Source organism: Lissotriton helveticus, chromosome 1_2 (genome assembly GCF_964261635.1).
Source record: "Lissotriton helveticus chromosome 1_2, aLisHel1.1, whole genome shotgun sequence".
Classification (NCBI taxonomy): domain Eukaryota; kingdom Metazoa; phylum Chordata; class Amphibia; order Caudata; family Salamandridae; genus Lissotriton; species Lissotriton helveticus.
The window spans coordinates 209738345-209764830 of NC_136058.1; the positions used below are offsets into that span (position 1 = coordinate 209738345).

Here is a 26486-nt window from a genome sequence, read left to right on the forward strand (position 1 = left end):
GCAATGCTTTGCTGATTTCCGCAAAGGAATCTGCTCACCAGAGCCTGCAGGTTGTGCAAAACACGGCGGCCCGTCTGGTTACGAGTTCCCCGTATCGTATCCCCTCTCTTCCTCTCCTGTGTAAACTTCATTGGCTTCCCATTCGTAAAAGAATACACTTTAAAATCTGTTGTATAGTATTCAAAAGCTTAAACCAACTGGGACCAGCCTACCTCGCCAATAAACTGTCCAAATATACACCCTCACGTACTCTTCGTTCGGAAGGGAAAGGTCTTCTTGTTATTCCCCACATTAAACAAACCAGAATGGGAGGCAGATCCTTTTCCTATCTTTCCCCCAAATTCTGAAACGATCTTCCCCTGGACATTCGCTCTTCCCCCAACTATTTGATTTTCAGGAAAAAACTAAAAACCTTCCTGTTCTAATTTGGGTCTACCTTCCTACTATCCACTACCTCCCTCTCAGTATCGTCCTAGTGCGGAGATACCCCATTTGGGGTGATTCAGGCGCTCTATAAATGACATAAATAAATAAATAAATAAATGGTTGAGTCAGTGTCTTCGGTCGTGATCGGTGTCCTGTTGGAGATGGGGGGCGGACTGGTGTTTTTGGGGGGCGGGGGCCATCTGTGGCACCTGGTGGATGGTTGATGAAGTTGTCGTAGAGGTTTTTGATCTTGAGGTGGAAATAGGTTCCAAGCTTGTTGCAGAGGTCTTGGGATGGGGTGATGTCTGTGGCTTCGCTGCGTGGGTTGGTGAATTCTTGAATGACACTGAAAAGTTCCTTGAATTTGGTGGAGTTGGCCAGGATTTTGTTGTAGATGAAGTTCCCCTTGGTGGCTCTGATCTGGTTGTGGTAGTCCGTAATGGCGTCCTTGTAGGTGGTGTGATTTTCGGTTGTCTTGGTGTTTCTCCAGGCGTGTGCAGGTGCATCTGGCTTCTTGGAGAGCAGTGGTGAACCAGGCGGCTTTCTGTCAGGGTTGAGCAGCGGGGCGAGCTCGTCTGCGCAGTCGGAGATCCAGGTGTGGAGTTCTCTGGCTGCGTAGTTTGCCTAGGGTGCCCAGGTGTGGTTGTCTCGGGTGAGGGTTGAGTTAAGTTGCTCGTCATTAGCCTTGCTCCAGTTCCTTCGTGGGGTGCGTGGGGCTGGTTGGGTGCCTTGGGGTTGTTGATGGCGAAGTGTACGCAGTGGTGGTTGGTTAATTGCGGCTGCGTTGTGTGGCTGAATTGGATGCTGTTTCCTGCTGTGAAGATGGGGTCGAGGGTGTGTCCTGCTCTGTGGGTTGGTGTGTTGACGAGTTGTTTAAGTCCGATGCAGGCGAGGTTGTCACGAAGGATAGTGGAGTTGGGGTCGCTGGGGTTGTCAAGGTGGAAGTTCAGGTCTCCAATGAGTATGTAGTTTGTTGAGGCGATAGCGTGGGGTGTGATAAAGGTGGTGATGGTGGTGGCGAAGGGTGTTCAGGGGCCGGGGGGGGTCTGTAGACGAGGGTTCCTTAGAGTGTGGCTTTGGGGGTGGTCTGGATCTGGAAGTGCAGGTGTTCAGCGGAGGGGAAGGTTTAGCTGGAGGTGGTGAGGCGGAGGGTGCTCTTGTGGGCGATGGCGAGGCCCCCTCCTGGATGGTTGGGGCAGTCTTTCCTCTGGATATTGTATCCGTCTGGGATGGCGGTACTGATGTCGGGGGCAGAGGATGCATTGGTACCGGTCTCTGTGAAGAAGGCGATGTCGGGCGAGAGAGAGTCGAATAGGTTCCAGATTGACATGGTGTGTTTGTATACGGAGAGTACGTTGAGAAGGATGCATTTTAGGGTGTTGCCGGTGCTGGCGTCGGCGGTGTTGGAGGCAGGGGTGGTGGTGAGTGTCTGGTGGCTGTGGAGGCAGTGGAGGCAGGAGTACTGGTCGTGGGGCATGTTCGGTGAGGCCCGTTGAAATTCTCTAAGTATTCCAGGGTCGGGTGCGAGGAGGGTGGTGGTGTCATAGCGATGGGTAGTGGGAGGTCCTGGGTTCATGGTGCTGGCCGCAGTCGGGTCGCGGACGGGTGCAGATGGGCTTGCCTTTGGCAAGCCTTCGGCGCGCTGGCAGCGCGACTGCGCACCGGCTGCCATTAAGTAGGACATTTCAGTTAGAGGAAGAGAATGAGGAAAGGGAGTAGTTTAGGGGTAGGTAGGGGGGATGAGGATGGATTGAGAGATAGGAGAGAAAAGGGTAGAGTGAGAAGGAGGGGAGGCAGTAGGAAAAGAAGTGAGACGGGGTGGGTTGAGGAGAAAGAAATGAGGACTGAATCAATATAGGTACTTAAGGTGCCCCAATATTTGTTTAGAAGAAGCACCTTGAGTCTTTTTTTGAAGAGAGGGTAGGAGGGGTTGCAGCGAAGATCTTTGGGGAGCGAGTTCCAAATCGTAGGGGCATTACCAGAGAATGCACGTGATTGTGTCTTTGTACAGTTGAGTCTAGGGGGGGATGAGGACAAGGGCGTTGGTGCTTCTGAAGGGCCTGGAGCACCCAGCTTTTTGTAGTTTGTCAGAGAGGTAAGAGGGGGTGTTCTGGTGAAGGGCTTTGTGAGTAATACATGCCAACTTGTAGGTGGATCTACCTTCAATTGGGAGCCAGTTAAGGTTTTTGAGGATAGGAGAAATGTGATCGAAACGTTTACAATCAGAGATGAGTCTAGCAGCCTGGTTGAGGACAGATTTGATCGGTGTAAGGTGGACTTTAGGGGTGCTAGCAAGGGTGGCGTTACCATAATCAAGTCTGGAAAGTACAAGAGATTGGACAACAATTTTGAAATTGTCCACTGGAATGAAAGGTTTGATTTTTTTAAGGTGGAGAAGGGAGAAGAGAGCACCTTTTGCAGCATTTTTAATGTGGGGGTGAGAGTAAGATTGTTATCAATGCTGATGCCCAAGGATTTGACAGAGTTAGAAGTGGAGAGGGAGCAGTTGAGTGCATTGATGTCATTGATCCAGAGTTGAATGGGCAGAGAGCAGTTTTTATGGGGTGAAAAGAATGACTTCAGTTTTTTGGGGATTCAATTTGAGAGGATTCAGATGGAACCAGGCTTGGACTTTATTCAGGGTATCATTGAGGAGATGGATGTCATGGCGGGATTTGATCTTGTAGCATAGTTGTGTGTCGTCCGCATAGAGGTGGTAACTAATATTAGCTTGTTTTAGGATGAGGGTGAGTGGTTCCGTGAATAAATTAAATAGGGTAGGAGAAAGGATAGAGCCTTGTGGGACCCCAAGTGAGACAGGTTGAGGTTTGGAGAGGCAGTGACTGAGTTTAATTTGTTGGGATCTGTTTTGGAGATAGGAGGAGAACCATTGGTGAACAATGCCCTCAAACCCAAAGCGGTCTTTAAGAGTATTAAGGATGGTGGATAGTGTTGAACGCCGCAGAGAGGTCAAGGAGGATAAGGAGGGAGGATACACCTTTGTCAAGAGAGCGATGAATGTCATCAGTGATACTGAGCATGGCAGTTTCTGTGCTGCAACCTTTTCTAAAACCAGATTGGAAAACGTCGAGGAGATTGAAGGAAGTGATATGTTTGTCTAACTGAAAAAGTACACATTTTTCAAGGGCTTTGGAGAGGAAGGGAAGATTAGAGATAGGGCGTAGATTGTTCAGGTCATTAGGATCAACGGTGGGGTTTTTGAGGATGGGAGAGATTTGACCAAGTTGAAGGGATGCTGGGACGCAACCCGTGGCAAGGGAGGAATTGATGATATTGGTCCAGATGGGGGCAATGATGTGTTTAAGTTCCTGGACAAACTGGGCGGGTAGAGGTTCATTGGTGTGTGAAGATGGTTTGAGTTTAGAGATGATATTAAGGACAGTAGATTCAGAAACTGGCCGAAATTCCTTCCAGGAGGCATTGTTTTTGGTAAAGGTATCTTGAGCGATAGGGTCAGGGTGGAGTAGAGAAGGGGGGGTATAGAGGGTTCGTGGCACGGAGGGACAGATGGGCAATGTGAAGTGGGAATGTTAGGGGGGTGTTGTTGGCTGATGGTAGATTGGGATGGGAGAGGTGGGGAAGAGAAGGATAATTCAATAGAGTTGACTTTGTTCGAAAAGAAGTTGGCGATTTCTTCACATCTTTCAATAGTGGCTGTTATTGTAGGGGGGCCAAAGGAGGTTTGTTTTTTAATAATGCTAAAGAGTTCTTTGGGACGGTTTTTAGCCTGGTCAAGTTGTGTGCGGAAGAAGGAGGCTTTTGCAGCGAAGATGTGCTTCTTGTAATTGGCTCTGGCTAGTCTAAGGAGTGTCAGGTTATCGGGGGAGGGATGATTCCTCCAAGAGCGTTCCAACTGTCTGAGGGCCCGTCTTTCTTTATTAAGGTCAGAATTAAACCAGGAATTGGGAGGAATTTTTTTTTGCAGGGATAAGTTAATCTCCAAGGATATTGGGTCTGTAACATGTTGGGGAGAGGAAATCAAGGCAGCCGTGTAGGGTAGGGGTGCATTGGCGGGTTCCATGGGTTTAGGTGAAGTCAGGGAGTTTGAAGGGAGGAGGGCGTCATGAGAAGAGTGCTCAATGATGTCAATAATAGGGGAAGTAGAAGGGGAGCTGATGAGTGATGATGCGCTGTTAAATGAAGGGACAGATGTGCGTGCGTGATCAGAAGAGTGGACTTTAGTAAGGAGTGAGACTTCCGATATTAAGGAGTGATAGTGTAAGGAGAGAGGAGTGGAGTGGATCGACCGTTTTTGGGAGGAGTGAAGAGTAGGTGTTAGGATTAGGGAGAGGAAGGGTGGGGTAACCAGGGGGGGAAGGAGGAGGGGGTTATGATGGGTTTGATCTTTCATGGCGGGGAAGGGAGGGATCAAGGAGGTAGGAGTGGTTGGGGAATTGAGTTTAATAAAATCATTAGTTAAAGGAAGGGGAGGGATAGAACAGGATGTGGAAGTAGGTGTATTAAGGGTAGAAGGAGAGAGCAAGGGCGTGTGAGAGGGAGTGGTCAGCGGGGGAGTTGTAAGAGGTGTTGTGGGATTATGGGGGACGAGTACAAGAGGGGGGAGGGGATATATAGCATCCAAGGGGTGGGCTATAATGGAGTCAGAGGTATTGCAGTGGCACTGGGGGATTGAGGGGTGAGGGAGCGGGGAAGTAGTGTAGGGAGTCGGGATGAAAGAGGGATTGAGGGGAGAGGGAGAGGGGGAGTAGGGTTGGGGGTCAGGGATGGAAGAGAGAGGGGAGGGGACAGAGGAGGGAAGGGGGAGAGAGAACCATTAGTGAAGGTGGGTGAGAGAGAGGCAGAGAAGTTGGGAGATTGCGAGATAAGCGAGTCGGAGGAATTTATACAATTTGGGGTATGAGTGGTTAATAGTGGTTGAGAGAGAACCTCAGGGATCATGGAGGAGGTGGGGGAGAAGGTAAGGAGAGATAAGGGGGAGATTGGGTGTAAGGAGTCAGAGCTGGTGATAACGTGGTCAACTATGGGGAACAGTTGCGGTTGGGTGAGGGCAACAGGGCTGGATGAACGATTAGGTGAGCCAGAGAGGAGGGAACGCGAGGCTAGGGGGAGTAGGGTGGGGAGACCGTAAGGAGAGATAAAGGGGAGCTTGGGGGTAGGGAGTCAGAGCTGGTGATAACGCAGTCAGCTATGGGGGACAATTGCGGTAGAGTGAGGGCAATAGGGCTGGGTGGACGATTGGGTGAACCATGGAGGAGGGAACATGAGGCTGGGGGAGTAGGGAGTCGATGCTGGTACCAGTATTGAGAGTTCGAGTAGACAATGTAGGTTGGGAGTAGACGTTACTGTTGAGAGGTAGTAGGAAGATCGGAGAGGAGAGTTAGTGAGGTAGGAGGTAAAGGGGGAGATAATGGGACTGGGGGTGCTGGGGTGGGAGGGGGGTTCAAGGATTGATCGAGGAATTGGGATAAGACGCTGTAGTGGAGTTCGAAGATGTAGAGGTGATTTCAGACGCTTGGATGAGAATATTACCAGATTTGAAGATGGAAATGTCAATGTTTCCAGGAAAGGAAGAGGAGGGGGAGGTGGAGAGTTTAACACCATACGGAATATTGCGGTAGTTAGAGATCGGGAGGTGTTGAAGAAATAAGCTTTTCCATTTAGAGCTCCTTCAGCCAGCCGTCTATGAATAGAGCCCTGAAGACCAAGCTCGTGAGGCAGGCTATAACATTCAATAATGAAGGCTAATTTATTTCTTAGGTATTTTGAATAAATGTTGTCAATATCAAAGAGTTTTAAAAACGCCTTTGCAAATGCATCACTGCTCCTATTTCTTTTACATTTATCTGTTCAAGGTTCTCCGAGAAGAACCACTTCTTTTTAGGTCTCGGCTAGAAACGCGCGAAGCGCGTTCTCGCCAGAGAACTATAGTCGGCGTCTCAGCAGTCTCAGAACGGCGAAGGGAGACAAGACCTGGCCGCGCGCAGCGTTTCCCCATAGGATAACGTTGTGCGCGCGGCCAGGTCTTGTCTCCACAGCATGGCATGGAAGACCGGATCGCGTTGCGCGCCTCTCTGGAATGCAGGGGGAGTCTGCAGAGGGGCGTGCGGCTGACAGGAGATGAGAAATGCGCGAGGCGCGCGTCGGAATCCGACGCTGCGATGTTGTTACTGCACACACGTTGCTCTCATGTCCAAGTGAAAGACTACAGTGCATATACACCCTTCAGCTTGTTTATATCAATGAGTGTCTTTCTAGTTAAGTGACGGGGAGGCTCCAATATCCACAGTCAAGTCTTGTAACCTTCAACCCATATCCTGTCATCAAAGTTAGACCATTGTCAACCAAAAGATAATAATAACATTTATAATACTATTCCCGTTAAATAACTCAAAGGTATTATCTTGTGTTTGACGATGACACAGCACTCATTCACATAGTTCTCGTGAGCTTGTTCCTCCCTCTCATGCTGGCTGGCGCCAGGCCCCAAGCTCTACCCCCTGCCCTATAGCCTGTCACCCTTTTAGACCCGCGCCCCTGATATGCATGCACCCCCGCCCCACGGGCCTGCGCATGTCACCAGACCCACCATGCGCCACGCGCAGGGAGATTTTGCACTTACCGGGGAAACTGAGGCAGGACAGCATGCTTTCCATGAACATCCCGAGAAGCAGCAGCGACAGGCACCCCACATCCATGGCCTACGGTGGGCGGACAGTGAATGCACCCCTCACGTGCCCCCTCCAAATATATGAGCCCCTGGCCCATGCCAGGGGGCGGCCTGCTTGTCCGGTGCTGCCAAATGTTCGCCAACAGGCCGCCTGCCCAGGGACCATACCACAACACAAAGGGGTGTCAGGCCCCCCGAACTAATTGCATTTCAACACGGAGCCGCCCGGCGACCGCGCTCCCTGGAGACACTTCAAAGAGCAGGGGGTGAATGGAGGGCCCGTCTCCCCAGGTAGAGGGGGCAGGGCCGGCCTGTGTGGACTCTCCCAACGGGGGCTGTTTGTTCTGGGCACCCCGTCCAAACTAATTAACCTCTAAGTAGCTTTTGTGTCACTTTAAACCGGCTTAATTGGCAAAGAACAAAGGCATTTAGAGCCATTCACAGAAGTCAATTGTTTTTGAGCTCATAAAACTTTTTTTTTCCAGACCTTTAAAGTTCAGAAACACAGAAGGCGCGATATTTTGGGGACACTCCGACTAGAAAGACCCCTCGAGTTTGTATTTTATATGCACCCCTTAGCACTAGGAATAACCCTGTTTTCAGGCACTCGCAATTTCTACACATAAGCATCATGAAGATAATGTTTTGTCCCAGGCTCACACAATTTGATAAGGGGAGGTGAGGGTTCACATTCTGTCATCTGGTTCCTCGGCTGGGATTTTAACCACTAAAGCTAGATTGAAATCTGTTGCAATTGCATTAGGAAAGAATGAACACATGGATGAATTAATTAAATGTGCCTAGCTGTGAAAAGTTAAAACCATTGGCGATGTTGTCGGTAATTGAGTTGGTTAGTAGTATTGTCACACGTTATGGTAGGGAGGGCATCGCATTGCCAGCTTCCTCTGACTGTGGCGCGCCCCCCACTTCTCCCCCGGCTGCTCCATAGAGGACAGGGTCTGAGCGCCTGAAAGGCATTTAGTCAAAGCCCAAAGGGCTGGTGTGCCCGGTCACTGTGTGGGGTGGGTTTTTGACTACTTGTGGATCTGTTTTAAGGTCTTTTGAGCCGTGTTTTCCTGTTGTTTTCCAGATAATTAAAACAAATATTGCTTGCAGCAAGCACAGATGCACATCGTCTCCCACACTTTGCAAAACACGACCACCTGCATTTACAAGTACAATACTGCAGAATGTAGGACACTTTTTTAGCAATCCGATTCGGTAACCGGGGCCACTTTTATTTTGGTGCCCAGGCCTATTTTCTGTCCCAATACGGCCCTTATAGAGTGTTGCTCCATAGGGTCCCTCTGTGTGTGTGTGTGTGTGTGTATGTCTGTGTTGGGTGTGTCTCTGTGTGCTTCTGTGTGTGCCTCTGTGTCTGTGTGTGGGTGTTTGTGTGCAGCAGGAGTCCAGGTAAGATAGCTCGGTGGGTTAATGCTTCAGCGGAGCTCGTGTGCATTAAGCAGGGCGGCCGTTCCAACCCCAGTCACACAGCTCCATATTTTAAAGACCTGTGTGCAGAGATGTAGATACGACAGTCAGTGCTCTCGAGGCAGAGACTTTCACAGCCAAATATTGCTCAGTGAGCTGAGTAGGGTGATCGTCACAGGCGTCACTCCGCCTTTTATCCGGGTCGCTTGGTAAGAGGAATCCAGCTGCAGACCCTGTGCAGTGCCGGGTGGTCTGCAGGCGGCACTAGGCGGTAGAACTCCGGCTCCAGATGCTGTCTGGCCACCCTGCTCTCTGAAAGCACAGTGTGGAGAGGCTGTCAACAGGGGGGCCTCAGTACACCCGTCGATCTCAGTCCGAGGCCGGGACAACCTCGGTCGGAGTCAGGTGCCGTCTTCTCTGGCAGAATATGGGGTCATGTGCATTACCTCTCGTGTAAATGCATCCCTGCTATCTGGGCACACTAATGGTGGTTCAAGGTTGAATAAACAACCGACTCCGAATGTTGTGTTCCAGTTAATTCACTGTTTAATAAACAAAAGTTTCATGTTTGATAATGTCTCAAGGTTTTTTTTAAATTTCCAAAGAATACATTCAATCAGATGAAGTTTCAATTGATCAATAAGAGCTCCGATGCATTTCGGGCTGGGATCGCCTTTTCTCAAGGAGCGCTGTGGAATGAATACAAAATACGGGCACATCAATGTTTAAGCGAAAAACGCATGTGTAAATTCAATTACAAGGTGTTAGGCAGGTGTAGGGCTGGTGGTGACTCGGTGAGGGAATCTTACATGCAAGCATGCATACCGGTTTGTGGGTCACAAACGGGTGTTGTGAGAGATCAGGATGAAAAATGACTACGGAGAGTGAAGGATTAAAGATGTCATGCTGTGTGTGAGTGCACATAGCGGAACACGGAACGAATCATTTATGTGACTAGAGTGTGTTAGTTAACGCGATTAGGTCAATCATGCGTGATTCAATATTAAAGAAAAGTGAAATCGGAAAACTGAAATCGGAAAACTGTGCCCCGTGTGAAAACGGGACTTACGTATTAGATTGGAGTCCCAGTTTGCAGGAACCTAAAAACAGAATGGCGACCGTTAGCGGTATAACCTTAAGGGTGTGATGAGGATATGTGAGGAAGTGGTGGCAAACTTACGTTTGTGAAGATTAGTCTCGCATGAACACGGGCTTATTCATATTGAAGGCTGGGAAGCAGCGGAGTCTGCGACCTCCGTGCAGGATCAACCGGAGTGCTGCAGTGAAGCTGACTTACACAAACAAGGTGTAGTTAGAAGAAGGACTATGGAATCATGCATTAGCGTGGCGGCCATATTGGAGTAGGGTGTAGTGAATGTTAACCCATAGGGAAGTGATGCTAATAAAAGGGTTACAGTGAGGAAAACATGCGTTAGTCCGAACTACTTATTGGCAATGCGTATGATAAGTACCACACAGGGTACTATAAATAACAGTTAAATTCGAGGCGGTCATTGAGACCGTACGGCTTCATGGCCTGGAGTCTGTAAATCCATGATGTTTCTTTTTGTAGGAGTGTCTTATTCGGATCTTTACCTTCCAGTTTAGGTACCATCTCTAGGACTAAAAACTTCAGTTGCGCAATATTGGTTCTGATATTGGACTTGTGTTCCGTGATGCGGGTTTTAATTTTCCTGGATGTTTTGCCTACATAGTCCAATATCAGAACCAAGAACACTAAATCGAACATTGCTAACCACTTCATTGAAGCGGCCCACAATATTGCGCAACTGAAGGTAAAGATCCGAATAAGATACTCCTACAAAAAGAAACATCATGGATTTACAGACTCCAGGCCATGAAGCCGTACGGTCTCAATGACCGCCTCGAATTTAACTGTTATTTATAGTACCCTGTGTGGTACTTATCATACGCATTGCCAATAAGTAGTTCGGACTAACGCATGTTTTCCTCACTGTAACCCTTTTATTAGCATCACTCCCCTATGGGTTAACATTCACTACACCCTACTCCAATATGGCCGCCACGCTAATGCATGATTCCATAGTCCTTCTTCTAACTACACCTTGTTTGTGTAAGTCAGCTTCACTGCAGCACTCCGGTTGATCCTGCACGGAGGTCGCAGACTCCGCTGCTTCCCAGCCTTCAATATGAATAAGCCCGTGTTCATGCGAGACTAATCTTCACAAACGTAAGTTTGCCACCACTTCCTCACATATCCTCATCACACCCTTAAGGTTATACCGCTAACGTCGCCATTCTGTTTTTAGGTTCCTGCAAACTGGGACTCCAATCTAATACGTAAGTCCCGTTTTCACACGGGGCACAGTTTTCCGATTTCAGTTTTCCGATTTCACTTTTCTTTAATATTGAATCACGCATGATTGACCTAATCGCGTTAACTAACACACTCTAGTCACATAAATGATTCGTTCCGTGTTCCGCTATGTGCACTCACACACAGCATGACATCTTTAATCCTTCACTCTCCGTAGTCATTTTTCATCCTGATCTCTCACAACACCCGTTTGTGACCCACAAACCGGTATGCATGCTTGCATGTAAGATTCCCTCACCGAGTCACCACCAGCCCTACACCTGCCTAACACCTTGTAATTGAATTTACACATGCGTTTTTCGCTTAAACATTGATGTGCCCGTATTTTGTATTCATTCCACAGCGCTCCTTGAGAAAGGGCGATCCCAGCCCGAAATGCATCGGAGCTCTTATTGATCAATTGAAACTTCATCTGATTGAATGTATTCTTTGGAAATTTAAAAAAAACCTTGAGACATTATCAAACATGAAACTTTTGTTTATTAAACAGTGCATTAACTGGAACACAACATTCGGAGTCGATGTTTATTCAACCTTGAACCACCATTAGTGTGCCCAGATAGCAGGGATGCATTTACACGAGAGGTAATGCACATGACCCCATATTCTATCACCAGCGTTCCAGGACAGTAACGCTACCTGCTGGTGCACCTAGATATTCCCATAAAACTCTAGAAACTCCAGATACCTTCAACTCTCACCATCAAGCAGTGCGCCGTGCCAACCAACCCCTGTAAGTCTTCTCTGGCAGGGCAGAATCTTGCTCCCTATCCCCCAAACTCGCCTCGAGCACCCGAACAATGGGACAGTCTCGCCCCACACTCCATGCCTCGCCCCACACTCCATCCCTTGCCCCACACTCCATCCCTCGCCCCACACTCCATCCCTCGCCCCACACTCCATCCCTCGCCCCACACTCCATCCCTCGCCCCACACTCCATCTCTCGCCCCACACTCCATCCCTCGCCCCACACTCCATCCATCGCCCACACTCCATCCATCGCCCACACTCCACACCTAGCACACCCTCTATCTCTCCCGCTCTCCGGCTATTTCTCTCTCGCCCTCCCTCTATCTATCTTTCGCCCTCCCTCTATCTATCTTTCGCCCTCCCTCCATCTATCTTTCGCCCTCCCTCCATCTATCTTTCGCCCTCCCTCTATCTATCTATCGCCCTCACTATCTATCCTATCACCACAGCATCACTCTGCACCACCACAGCATCACTCAGGGGCACCACAACATCACTATGCGCTACCAAAATGCTTATAAGTACAACAGTAACTTACAATATTATGATAATATAATTTTATTGCCAACATTGCTTAATATTTTGCAACAGCTATCATCTTGCAAATCATCTTTATACACCAAAACAGACTTTGCTAAAAATGTAATGCAAGACATTGTCATATACAATGCCAATAACTCAAACTTTAATGCTGTGAGACCTATTGCATTGCAAATGCTTGTTAAGTCTTGTCTACTAGACAGTATTTGTTGGGTACATATTGTTAGCTTACAACTCCCTTCTGCTGTGATTCCATCCGCCCCCCCCCCCCACACACACACACCTCCGTCCCACCGCAGTAAGGTCTGCTTCCGCACTCTGCACTCTACTTCACTGTATCGCATGTGTTTCCCCTTGACTCCCAGTGAAGGTAAGGATATTTGGATCTGCTTCGCCACAGAGCAAATGACTAGCATGACCTTTGGCCAGCTTCACCTGCGGACAAAATACGGCGTCTCCGCTTCTGAAGAGGCGCTGTGGCCCTGTGCTGAGCTGGGATGCTTTAATGAACAGAACATGCACGCTTGGCGGCATCTGCTGTGAAAGATACTCATTCTAGTCCTGGAGAGCTGTTGTGAGGGGTTTTGTCAAGGGCCAGAGGGGCCTCGCTGTCGTGAGGGGTTTTGTCAAGGGCCAGAGGGGCCTCGCTGTCTGCCGCCGTGTTAGCAGATTGTACACTAGAGAAACAGTGCAGTTGTGTAACTGTAGTAAGTAAAGGGTACATCTGGAATCATCTTGTAAAGCAGCGGATGTGACAAAAAAGTGGACTGCTGACACTGCAGTGCAGACAACAACTCGTATGACAAATGAGCCAGTCTTGGGAGCAGCCAGAAACTTTAGAAAAGCAGTCGCCATTATTAATACTGCTATCACAAACAATATCACAAGACAGCACACACACACACATGCTTCAAGAATACAATCATACCTGGCAAGTTCCCCAGCCCCATGCATGACTAGATAGTCCAGTCAAGGGTTCTTTCCTTAGAATTCTGGGACTTTTAGTCGTATTTAATCCAGGACTACTAGTTTCAGAATTCTAACTAAAAAAGGGTGGACTAACCAGCCGTGTAGGGACCTGGGAAACTTGACAGCGGTGTAATATGCAGCACAGAAAATAACCCATCACAGTTGTCACTCGCCTCCAGAACAGAGGGCAGCACGGCGTGGACAGCACCGGGCATCCAGTGAAACCTTGTAACATCACACTGATACAATTGAGCCTCATATCACTAATAGCAATTGTTCTATTTCGTATCTTATTAGTATGTGTAATAAGCACATATAGGTTCACCAATTTCTAACACTGGGTCTGCCGTTTTCTGTGGGTAGCTCAGGGCAGAGCAGCATGGAAAGCCAGTATGAGGCTCCTTTCAAATATCTCCTTCGTCTGTACTAATGACGTCATTATTGATACCCAAGAAGGGGCAGCTTCTTTTCAGCATGCAGACATCATTCCTGGCAACATCTCACTGGGCACCAGGGAGCTACACCCCTTCACCAATCCTGTGACCCCATCCCCACTGAACACAAACTACTTATACAGCATGTAAAGTCATGAGGAAGCAAATGCAACTGATTCCACCCAGATGTGGGTGTGCTGAGGAATCCTTAAGGACGTCACTCATGACCTTTCAAAGGCAACCCTTATCCTTTCTTATTTTTCCCGTGCAAGACGTCCTTGTTCCGTGGCCCTTGAGAGGATGAAGTATAATAGGATCTTTCTAGGGACTGAACCTGTGACCCCTTAGGCGGAGAAGCCCTCTTCTCGGTTATTCCTTCACTGAAGTATCTGCCGCAGCATCCTCATGTGTTGTCCATAAGTCGTTCAATGAATTATAATTAGTATTAATGTCCCTTATTTGTTGCCTCCAGCCTCTCTGTTGCCTGATGCTGCTGATACAGCTGCAGCGTTCCCTACAGCTCAGTTTCCCTTTCCTTTGGTTATGCTTTCTGTCGCATGCTCCCGTTCAGCAAGTCTGCTTTCAGTCTCTCCTATTTGAAACTGGAGATAGACTTTTGTACTATCCCTTCTATTTCCTGGATAGTCTCTGTGCTTGTTAGTCTCCTTTGTAGGTCTCGCCTAATAGACCGTGCAGGCGCTCTTGTGGTTCTGAAATTCTGGACCCTACCATTGTCCCGGTATCGAGGTCCAATACCCATGTCCCGAAACATCAACGTACCATGACGAATTTGGTGTCGACGAACCGATAATGATTAGGACATCATTCCTATGCATTTGCGTCATGATCGAGGCATGCTAACACCCCTGAATCGTAGTTTCCGTCCCGACCCCCCAGACTCCATTTTGTAAACGGTATCCATCTTGTGTCTTGCCCTCATGATAAGTCAATTAAAGGTCGAGCTTGATCTAAAAGGACACGTCCACCTTCCCTGACTTCCCCCTGACCTGTCCCAACTGGCTCCCTTGCCTCCAGCCAAACCTGTTTAGGCAGCTCCTCGCCCAGTGGCCAAACACGATAGCATCAATGCACAACATACCACAAACCATTCACCACATACAGATCATGTTTTCTACACACATACACACCTGTCCACGCTCCCTGTTTATGGCCAGTTTTATGACTAGGAGGTGCCTTCTTTTATTGGGGTTTCACCGATATCTGATGGGAATTCCGGGCCTGGCTAGGTAATCTATCACAAATTGGACATCTAAAATACGGGCTTGCCTACATGACTTCGCTCTTTTGTATTATTGTAGAAATATGTATATAGCCATATCATAAACTCAAGAATTCTTGCTTGCAGCTATTATTTTTGTATATAAGGAGAAGGCTGGTTCTGTAAAAACGAACAGTCTCCTGAGAACACATGACCCGTGCTTGTCGTGCTTCTAGGACACCAGTTACTTGGTAGCTATCAATAAAACTTGATCTCTGACTGCGACTAGAAGACTCCGTGTTTCTGTGGTCCGAAACAAGGGGGAACTCGGAGGTCTTCGGGTGTTATCCCCTGACACCACCGGGTTCTTAAAAACCCGGCACCTCACTCTGTTGTGAGCATATTGTTAGCTTACAGTAGGCTTAGAGTGTGTTCACAGGTTGGCGTTATTGTTACATATGCTTGCTTTGTATTCATTAGCGTTCAGATGCATTTCCTTCCTCTTCTTGTGTGTGTCAGTCCCCTGGAGCATGGACGCGTCACTGTGTCCTTACACCGCTCCCTTTTTTAGGCACTGTGTGTGTCTTTAATTCCTCCGTGAGAGGGCATGTGTGTTCCAGCTGTTTCCTCATTTATTTATTATATTTTCGCTTTTTATTTGCCAATCTGAGTTGGATCAGCAAATTAAAAAAAAAAAAAAGCAGCTGTGTAATTTTGTAGTCCTGAACACAAGTGGTGCGCCTGCCTCCGAAATAATGCAGTAGCCTTTTTTTTTCTTAATTAGCCATGCTGCACAGCAGTGGGGATTGCTGTATAGCAAGGCTAAATGGTATTGGCAAAGCCAGTAGGTCCCAAAGACGACACCTATTGACTTTGTAAGTGCTTGTTTTAAATTCGGTGAGCCATCCCAGTGTTGTCAATAATGCTCATCATCATGCCTTTTAATAATATTGTATTTTAACCCCTTTCCCTAACACAATCACATTCTGCTGAGATCCTTTAGTGCGATCTCTGTGCTTTCTGAAAATAGCGCACTATAGATATATTGCATTTTAGCATTTCTAGATGCATCTCAATTCATTACAGACTCTGGAGGGTTCTCCATGGATCAAATCTTGTTCCTAATATCTAAGTGCACATTGTTTAAAGTGGATATTTTCAATCATATCTAACGTTTGCCGGGCGAATGCATTTATGAGTTTCAATATCTTGCTCTTTATGCCTATTCGCAGTTATGGAAAACGGGCCTTTGCTTTATTTGCCCACCCACATGCATGATAAAGCGAGATTTTTTGATCAAAGGTTCAGCCAAAACGGCTTCATTGTCCAAGATCATAGCTGGTCATATTGTGTCACTTGTATTAAAGTTTCCCACCCCACTCAGTAAGGTTGCTGGCCAGGATAAAGAAGTAGCAGCACGCTGCACTTAGGGTCTCCACTAGCCCTAAATAGCAAGTCTTTTTATGGTATTAAATTGAAAATCATAAGAGCCCTAAAACAGTTGCATAGCCTCTCTAGGTATGTTCCCAGGACCTCTTCATTTAGAATTTAGACATTACTGCATTTGAAGACCAAGCAGACTTCTTCAGTAAGACTCTGACAAATGATCAAACGCATTTGCAACGGGAAGAATACAAATACAATATCAAGAGTGAATTTGGTAGATTAAATGAGCAGCCTATCTAATTATGTATCGTTGAAATGGTTTAGAAACCAGTTATAATTTATGCAAATCAAATCAGAGCATACCAGCATGGGATGAAAAATGGAATAAAATGATAGCTAGAAATATCCCATATTAAAACTAACCAATAAAAACTCAGATGTATAACATGAGCTTATTACCTTGAGAAATCACCAGGCTTTTAGCTCTGGCTCTCATATAGAAGATACAAATGTTCGGCTGTCACGGGAGTGTAACGGCACTTACCCTTTTGTGATGAGCATCAATAACTTGGAGACCTCAATAGAATCTTCCCATGTTCAGCCCTGAGGAATACTCCTGCCTTCACACTATTCTACACTGTTTAATTAAAACATGTTAATAAACGTGTGGCTCATTACACAATTCCCTTTCCTGTGAAATGTAAGCTTTTTTAAAAATAACTTCCACTAAAATGTCTTATGGAAGAAGTAGATTAGGTTTAGATATATATTTATGTTTTGTTTTTTTAATGGTGCTAAAGGCTTGATTACCCACGAAACATGATTTAAGAGCAAACACCAAGAGATTAATAACATGTAATTTTTGTTTTAGAATGAAAGCGTCTTACAAAAAGAACACTTAAGCAGGAAAAAAGAAGATCCATACAGAAATGTTGCTTGTGATAGTAAACTACATGACAGGTATAGTGTGTGTATCTTGTACAAAAAATATTTACTAATGGCCTGACTTTGTTTGATGCAGCATATACTTAGAGTAGACGTTATTAACGGTGCAGTAAACTTGCTTATGTTCAATGTTGTTTGGTGATGTAAAGTCACTTCCATATTGGGTAGAACCTCATATGATATTAAGGTATTGTCTGTTCTCCGTATGCACTTCCTCTGATGATAATGGGAGTTAACTTACAAAATAAAAATACATGCACCACAACTCCCCTCTACCAACATGGACTAGTTCACTGGGACTACATGACATTTGACTAGTCAAGACGTTTTCACACTATTTTGCGTTAAATAAATCTTTTTCTAGCTTGATTACTTTTTTACGCACCCCTCCCCACCCTCCCTGTATTCTGTCAGAAACGCATGGTGTAATATATCAGACCATGCTCTATTTGAGCTCACAGTTGCAGGTGACGTAGGAATAAATTTTGGGCAATGGCACCTGAGTTCCTGGTGACTAACAGACTACATTCGTAGATTACTTTCAGGATGAGATAGTGACATATTTTAAAGTTAATACTGGAAAATTACCATCTTGTGGTACATTATAGGATGCTTTCAACAGAGTCATACACACGCGTACCCTGGCTTATCTTGCTGATCCAAGTAGAAATATAGAAGTGGCCATTATCCACCTTGAAATCTAACTCGTGTATGGGAGCGTTACTTCGTCTCATTGCCATAAGGACCTTCTCCTTTGTGAAATGGACACTACCACCAAGCCTTTAGACGTGACAAAATGATCTGGATCTCCTTGCAACAGAAGGTATATGAGAGCGACAGCAAAACTGGTAAACTTCTTTGCTGGCTTTCCTCATGAGGTGACGCTTTTAGAAGATAATCCTTGGAGTCCTTGATGAAGCAGGGGAATTTGTTGGTCACTAATTTGAGGCAGCCTCTGGTACTTGACCCTCAGTTCTGTGATGAAATTATTGATGAGCTTCTGGTGCAGCGTGTGGACATTGAGTGCCACAGTCTTCGATTGCCCTTTGAAGGTTGACAAACCATCGGAGCTCTCACCTCCATGTGGTTTGGTAGACCTCCTGGATTAAATGATTATCCATTCAATTTTTTTAAGTGATTGGCCTCTGTCCTAGTTCTGCAAATGTGTAGAATGATTGTGGAAGCTGTAGAGTTTTGCAGCGTGAATCTTTCTGGATTCACTATGCTGTGCATTATTCCGCGGTCTTGTGGTTGGGTCCGGATTCGTAGTCTTTTCTTTGTTTGTTTGGTTTTTTTTTTGTAGCCCAGGTGGGCGTCGGCCTCACACCTCCTTGGGTGCATTTCCGGTGACGTCGGCATGCTTCCTGCGGAAGCTCCCACTCTTGGGCGCCATCTTCAGATTCTTTTTTTCCGCGGTCGGGTCTGGATCGTTCCCGTTTGGGCTCCAGACATTTTTGGAGAAAGAAGGAAGAAAAATACAGAAATTGCAAAGAAAAGGCATCTGAAGACTCCAGGAGACTTCATCGACGAGGAGTCAGCAAAGGAGAAGGAGAATTCATCGAGATCTTCGATGAACGTCGGCGAACACGCGACCAGGGAGGCCCTGAGCGCTCGATGATGGACAACACGCCGTTCAAGTTCTGCCGTAACTGCCACCACAAGTACGCGCAGAAGGACCAGCACCCGGTATGCAACCTTTTTCTACCGGTAAATCACGAAAGCGAGGACTGCAACGCCTGCTCCGCCTTCGCCCCGAAGACCCTTCCTGTGAGAGAGAGAGACAGAGGGTAGCGCACGCCACCCTGCAGGGGAAGGCCCCGAATCTGTCCCTCTACGATCTGGGGATTTCTTCCGAGGAAGAGGACAATGCTGCCGCCGAAGACGACAGCTACACGGTCGTAGAGACCGATTACACAAAGACTTCTGATAAGCAAGTTGAATGCCCAAAATGCGGAAATATAAATGTGGATGACTTGCACATGTTTGTGGAGTGTTTAAACATCAGGGAATTTTGGGAGATGGTAAGCAACTGTCTATCACAATCAATCGGCCACACGATAGAGGTAAGCCATGAACTAATTATTACCGGGAGACTTGACCTATTTGATAACAGTATAAATGATAAAGTAAAGATAGTTTTTTATGGGGTGCTGCTAGCCCGTAGGGAAATCTGTAAAGTCTGGGTAGAAGCTAAGACACCGACATTCATGGATTGGTTAAATAGCATGAGATATTTTGCGACACTAGACTCTAAAGGTCTGATAAATAGGAAACAGAGATTTTGGCTACTCTTTTTGGAACATTTTGGATAATAGGCAGACCTGTGTTTGGGCACAGGATAAGAGACTAGTATATAATGGAAAATTCCTATGATTAAGGCCTCAGCCTATCTCGCAGGCCGGTGGAATAGGTCCGTCCTTCGTGAAGGCGGAGTGGAAGAATCGGGTCGCGGCCTCCGGTGTGGCTGTGTTATGATAGACACATGGTGGTATAGGAGATTGTGGCCCAGTCCGGGCTGGAGAGCTGCACATACTCGAGTCCACAGCCAGCATATTGAGATAAAGCCCAGGGCGGATACTACTGAACAAGGGTGGCGAAAAGGCTAATGAGGAATAAGAGAAAAAAAAAAAAAAAAAAGACTTCTCATAAGGTAGGAGACTCTCCGGCCCCCAAGAACCCGAGAGACTCTGAGTCTCGAAAAAACGAGGGCAAGGCCCCGAAAGCGCCAACGCCAAAACACCTGGCGTCCGCGAGTACTCACAGGCCCAGCGGATCCTCTGAGAAGGAGTCCCCGGCGCCGAGAGCTGTTGAACAGCAGAAGTCGTCGAAAATCGTCCCAAAAAGGATCGATCGACGCCGAGGGAGACGGACCCTAAACTACCGACGCCGACCAGAGACCCAAAATCCGGTTCGACGTCGACAACTTCGGCACCGAAAAGCACGGCGCTGAGCCAACCGCCGAAAAGAGCGGCCGAACCATCCGACGCGGAACACGCGGCCGAGATGGAGAAAAAGAGAAGGCGCCTCGAGGCCGAAATGGAAAACATCTTGCAGCGGAAGAAAGAATTCGACGCAAAGATGAAAACCTTCACGATCCCACACAAGACCAAGCCAGCAGTGGTGGAGGTGGTCGAGGAGGAAGACGGGGTCGCCGAGGAACAAGACCCGGACATCGAGGTGGTCGACGACCAGGAAGAGGACGAGAATCCCTACGATAGTTACAACTATGGGGAGGAAGAGGACAGCAGGACGGACGCAGAGTTGGCCCCCTCTGACCTACGGGATGTGGATTACCTAGATGTCGACACCGACAGCCCGGAGGAGGCGGTTGACACATATCCCTCGAGGCCCTCGCCGCCGGACAACATCGGGGCCTACAACTCGGTGATAAGGTCTGCCGCAGCGGCATTCAAACTCAAGCTCGATGAAGAGAAGCAGAAAGCAGACTTCCTTCTAGAGACATTGCTCCCCACACAAACAAGGAGCCAGTACCTGCCAATGCTCGACAGCGTCTTGGCTCAAGGGAAGGAAGTATTCAGGGAGCCCGCAACATGCAAGGCAGTAACTCCCAGAACAGAGAAGAAATACAAACATTCCTCAAAAGACCCACCCTACATTCAGGGGACGGTCTCTGCAGACTCCATTATCACGGGCACAGCAAGGAAGAGGGCTAACGTACCCACTACTTCTGGACCACCACCGGATAAGGAGAGCAAGAGGATGGATCTGGTGGGCAGAAGGATCGAACGGAACGCCGCGACCCACTGGCGCATGGCTAATTCCAACGCCCTGATAAACAGGCACATGTACCAGATCATGGAGGAGCTGGGGCAGTTGGTGAAGGACCTGCCCCAGGATGCCAGACAGAAGGCCGAAAAGCTGGTTGAAGAAGGGAAGAATGCGGCAAATTCTTGCCTTAAGACGGCCCTGGATGGACAGACACCTCCAGCAGGCTCATGATGATGGGTATCACTGAAAGAAGACACGCCTGGCTCAGGATTTCAGGTTTCAAACCGGAGGTGCAACACAGCATCCTGAACACACCGTTCAACGGCGACACGCTTTTCGGAACAACAGTTGATGAGAAGCTCAGTCAACTAAAAAAGGATAACGAAACAGCAAGGTCCATGGGAGCATTGCAGTTCAGAGGCAACAAAAGGGGCACCCCGTCACGGAGGCCTGGCGGGAGAAGTGGAAACCAGCCAGGTACATCACACCAGGCTTTCCAACAAACGCACCAGGCAGACTCGCAGGCTCAGCAGGGTCAGCAGAAGCAGTCCTGGCAATACCAACAAAGAGGCCAGTCCTTTTGAGGGAGAGGAAATGGACGTGGACAGAATAGAAGAGGGGGACAGCAGCCCGCCTCTAAGTGACTTCAAAAAACTCTGTGTGCCCACCCACAGAAAAGATCCCAGGGGGCAGCACGTACAGAGGGGTCAAGACAAGCTACACGTCTACGACCACATAACACCAGTGGGAGGAAGATTAAGATTTTACCTCCAAGAATGGAGAGAAATCACATCAGACAAATGGATCCTCAACATCATCCAATTTGGATACTGCATAGAGTTGGAGGGGAGGCCAACAAGCAGAAAACCAAAAAGAAAACCACTAGCAAGCAAGCAGCTAGAGTGTCTTCAGGAAGAAGCAAAGGCACTCCTGCGGAAGCAGGCCATAGAACGGGTACCCTTCAAGGAAAGAAACAAAGGAATATACTCAACGTACTTCCTGGTACCAAAAGTAGACGAGACAATGAGACCCATTCTGGACCTAAGGTTTCTGAACAAATTCATAAGAACGCAAAAATTCAAAATGACCTCGCTGCAAGAGGTGCTCCCGCAATTGCAGATCGGGGACTTCATGGTCACGATAGACCTCAAGGACGTCTACCTGCACATCCCAATGAACAAAAAGCACAAGCATATGCTCAGATTCACCATCGGAGAAAGCCACTACCAGTTCACAACACTAGCCTTCGGGCTAAAATCAGCACCAAGGGTCTTCACAAAGTGCCTCGCAGCAGTCGCAGCGCACCTACGAAGGCAGGGAATACACGTATACCCCTACCTGGACGACTGGCTGGTGAAAGCAAACTCATACCAGAAATGCAAGCAGCACGCACACACAGTGATGAGCACGCTCATAAGCCTGGGGTTCTCCATCCATTGGAAGAAATCATCAATGGAGCCGGAACAAGTGAAGATCTTCCTGGGAGCACAGATCAACACCTTACAGGGCAAGGTGTTCCCCAGCGAGAAGATGGCGAGAGCGCTGGTGAAGGAAACTCGCCTCTACCGGAAGGGACAAGCTCGGACAGTGAGGACTGCGAGCAAGATCATGGGGATGATGGCATCATGCATCCACCTGGTACTGAATGTACGTCTCCACATGAGACCCATTCAAAAATGGCTACAGGAGCAATGGTCACAAGCTACAGGCAGTTGGGAGGATCTAGGGGTTGTAACGCACGCAGTGCAGAAGGAGATGACATGGTGGACATGGAGAACATAACAAGGGGAAAGCCTCTAACGCCCCCAACGCCAACAGTGACCATCACCACAGACGCATCCCTGAAGGGATAGGGCGCTCACATGGAGGAGCTCAAGGTGAGGGGACTGTGGACGCCAGCAGATGCGACAAAGCACATCAATTACCTAGAATTGAAGACAATCTTCCTTGCACTGAAAGCTTTCCAAACAAGACTGTACAAGCACAAGGTGTTGCTACAAACAGACAACACCACCGCAATGTTCTACATCAACAAGCAGGGGGACACACAGTCAGCCCCGCTTTCAACGCTGGCGCAGGAGATATGGAGATGGGCCATCCCTCTCAAGATAGACCTGCTAGCCATACACCTACCAGGGAAGGACAACATACAAGCAGATTGGCTCAGCAGACAGACATCGGCATCCCACGAGTGGGAGCTCAATGCTCAAGAGACAAGGTGGCTATTCGACAGATGGGGAACACCATCAGTGGACCTGTTTGCCACACGCCGGAATGCAAAATGCCAAAACTTCGCATCCAGACAGCCCGAGGAGGGGTCACTGGGGAATGCCCTATGGATAGATTGGTCTGGGACATTTGCTTACGCCTTTCCCCCGATACCACTGATGCACAGAGTGCTGAGCAAGTGCAGAGCGAGCAACATGACCCTGATACTGGTCGCGCCACAGTGGGCCAGACAGACATGGTACTCGCAGATCATGGAGATGACACAGTGTGCACCCCACAGATTCGGCAAGAGGAAAGACCTACTCTCCATGCAGAACGGAGAGGTGCTACACCCAGAGCCAGAGAGCCTGAGCCTGGTAGCGTGGCTCCTGAGGACATAGAGTTCGCACATTTGAGACTGCAAGAAAGCACCCTGAGGGTCCTTCGGGAGGCACGGAGGCCCAGCACTCGGAAGTGCTACGTTGTGAAATGGAAAAGATTCACAATGTGGTGCAGAAAAGAAAGACTTCACACTAAAATGAAGAAGGACTCCACAGTGCTAAAGTACCTGACATACTTGCTAGAGAAGAACCTTAGCTCATCCTCGTTAAGAGTTCACTTGGCAGCGATAGTCGCCTACACAAGGGGAGAAAAGTGCAGGAGTTTCTTCACATCACAGGTGGTGAAGACATTCCTAGAAGGAGCGAAAAGGATCGCACCACCCAAGCGGGTGCCGCCACCTGCATGGAATTTGAACATAGTCCTAACGGAACTCATGAAAGAGCCCTTTAAACCACTTCACAAGGCCTCCCTAAAGATGCTAACTATGAAAACAGCTTTCCTGGTTGCAATAACGTCCTTACGCAGAGTCAGCGAGCTTCAGGCGCTGACGCTACAGGAACCCTACATACAAATACACAATGATAGGGTTGTGATGAGGACTGACCCACACTTCATGCCGAAGGTGGTATCCAAATTCCACATGAACCAGTCTATACAGATACCGAGTTTTTTCCAAAAACCAACAACTAGCGCAGAGCGAGCTCTGCACACCGTGGACGCCAGAAGGGCAGTCATGCACTACATTGAGAGGACGAAGGGACACAGGAAAACAAAACAGTTCTTTGTGTCATTCGCCAACAGTTTCATGGGAAAGGCAGTAACCAAAAAGACTATTGCACGATGGATCGCACAGACAATTCAACTCTGCCACAAACGTGCAGGACAAGAGCTAGCAGAGGGGACACGTGCCCACTCCACTAGGAAAAAGGGTGCTACAATAGCCTTCCTGGCTAACACACCCATAGAAGACATATGCCTGGCGGCAACATGGGCTTCGGTGCACACGTTCACGAAGCACTACTGCGTGGATATACAGATGAACAAGGAAGCACAAGTCGGACAAAAGGTGCTCCAGCACATATTCAATAACCAACGCTCATCTTCCACCCAGCCGCCACAGAGATGAGAAACCGCTACAAAATCTATGCACAGCATAGTGAATCCAGAAAGATTCACGCTGCAAAACGAATAGTTTTCTTACCTGTCGGTGTAGTTTTGCAGCTTGAAGATCTTTCTGGATTCACTTGCGAACCCACCCACCTCCGCCAGAAAGATGAGGCTGGAGAGAGATGAGGTGGATAAAAAAAAAAAAAAAGGTTTTAAAAAAGAACTTATAAGTACAAAGCGGTAAAATATCACCTAAATAGAACATTGACATTACTTCGGAAACGAAAGAAACATGGAAAAAAAGAACCCGAAGATGGCGCCCAAGAGTGGGAGCTTCCGCAGGAAGCATGCCGACGTCACCGGAAATGCACCCAAGGAGGTGTGACGCCGACGCCCACCTGGGCTACAAAAAAAACCCCCAAAAAAACAAAGAAAAGACTACGAATCCGGACGCAACCACAAGACCGCGGAATAATGCACAGCATAGTGAATCCAGAAAGATCTTCAAGCTGCAAAACTACACCGACAGGTAAGAAAACTATTCGATATGTACCCCTTCTAAGGATCTCTGCATAGTTACTATTGCAGTAATCTCTAAATCCAGTTGTACTTCGGATCAATGCAAGTTGTTTCATAATATTAAGCCCAAATTACAGGCCAACATCTTGCCCATTCAACTGACCAATGTCATAGATAAACTAATATCTCCTAATCGAAGTGTCCTAATACCAATTTGAGGAACTAGACACAACGTGCCTAGAATACAGTTGATATTAGCCCATGCACTTGAGCTTGTCAGGCTCGAGATGGTTCGTTCTGGTGGATACTTGTTCAGAGTCAGAACAGGATCAATATAGGCCCTTGCTTTCTTTTATACGTCAGACCTCGTGTCAGACGCATAATCTGTAATTACCCATGATAGTGGCCAATTATCCGGCACAAAAAGCCCTCGAAAGGCAGCCTGGGAACATTCAGGTTTTCCCCTTGAAGTTTAATCTTTCTGGGGATGTGTGTAGGTTCACTATTTGTTGCCTGAATTCAGAGAGCACTCTATCAAAACGTTTTTCCTCAGACGTTTATAAAATCTATAAACCCGGGGCAGTCCAGGGTGTTGTGGCTTGTATGTATTTCTACATTTTATTTCGTAGACTGCCCTGCAGCTGTAAAACTTTGACTATAACAGTGGCTTCCCCCTCATTTCTACAGAGAAAAGTTGCTGAATCTGTGGGGTTCGACACAAGTGCTGCGTCCCACCTTTTCCACACTTTTCCTGATATAAACAGTACCAGATTTGTTGTTGGGTCTATTGCACTGAACAGAACTGGATGAAAACTCTACACAAGTGATTTCAATGCAGGTCAATGTGATCTTTACATGTTTCTAGTTTTGACATGTTTTCGTAAAATGCAATAGGCTCATTCACGCTTGTGGGGTACCATAGTCATCTGGAGACGATTGGGAATTCTGGATGGCAAGATTTGCCATTAGCTGTATGGTCCTGAATTCTTCTGTCAATTGAATGTGTGGAAATGACATTTTTACAACCATACTTTGAAATTTGTAGGGCTTATAGGTAAGTAAGTGATCTTAAATCCATGCAACCTCCCCACATTTGATTCCCATGGATCTCTTGTTTTCACAAATCCGTCAGGTTGGTATGATTCCCCGGGTGCCAGCCAACTCAAAACCCAAATACTACAGTCAGCATCTATGGAAAGGGAATATAAATAGTTTTTTTTTTTTACTTGGGTTTGGCTATGACAAGGCATTCTGTGACAAACAATTTCCTGGGATCCATGCAGGCCACTGACTCTTAGAGTTCCCAAGGTATATACTTACAGAAATATATGGGGATGAAGGGTTTCGCTAGGTGCCAGTCAACTTTGAGCTCAAATACTCCATTCATTACTTTTGTGAATTCAACATTGACTGCATATGGGTGGAGATTCAGACCTTTGCTCTCCTGTACAAAAAGGACACCCATACATATG

At 47.5% G+C, this 26486-nt stretch overlaps 1 protein-coding gene across 2 annotated transcripts in view; it reads left to right on the top strand.

The window, feature by feature from the left end:
• Positions 1–26486, top strand: part of SPATA6 (spermatogenesis associated 6) — a 478099-nt gene that overhangs the window by 346314 nt on the left and 105299 nt on the right. For both annotated transcript variants that reach the window (XM_078671405.1, XM_078671396.1), the window contains exon 8: positions 17036–17124. In XM_078671405.1, the coding sequence (XP_078527531.1) occupies positions 17036–17124 (89 nt within the window). The remainder of the gene's footprint in view (positions 1–17035; positions 17125–26486) is intronic.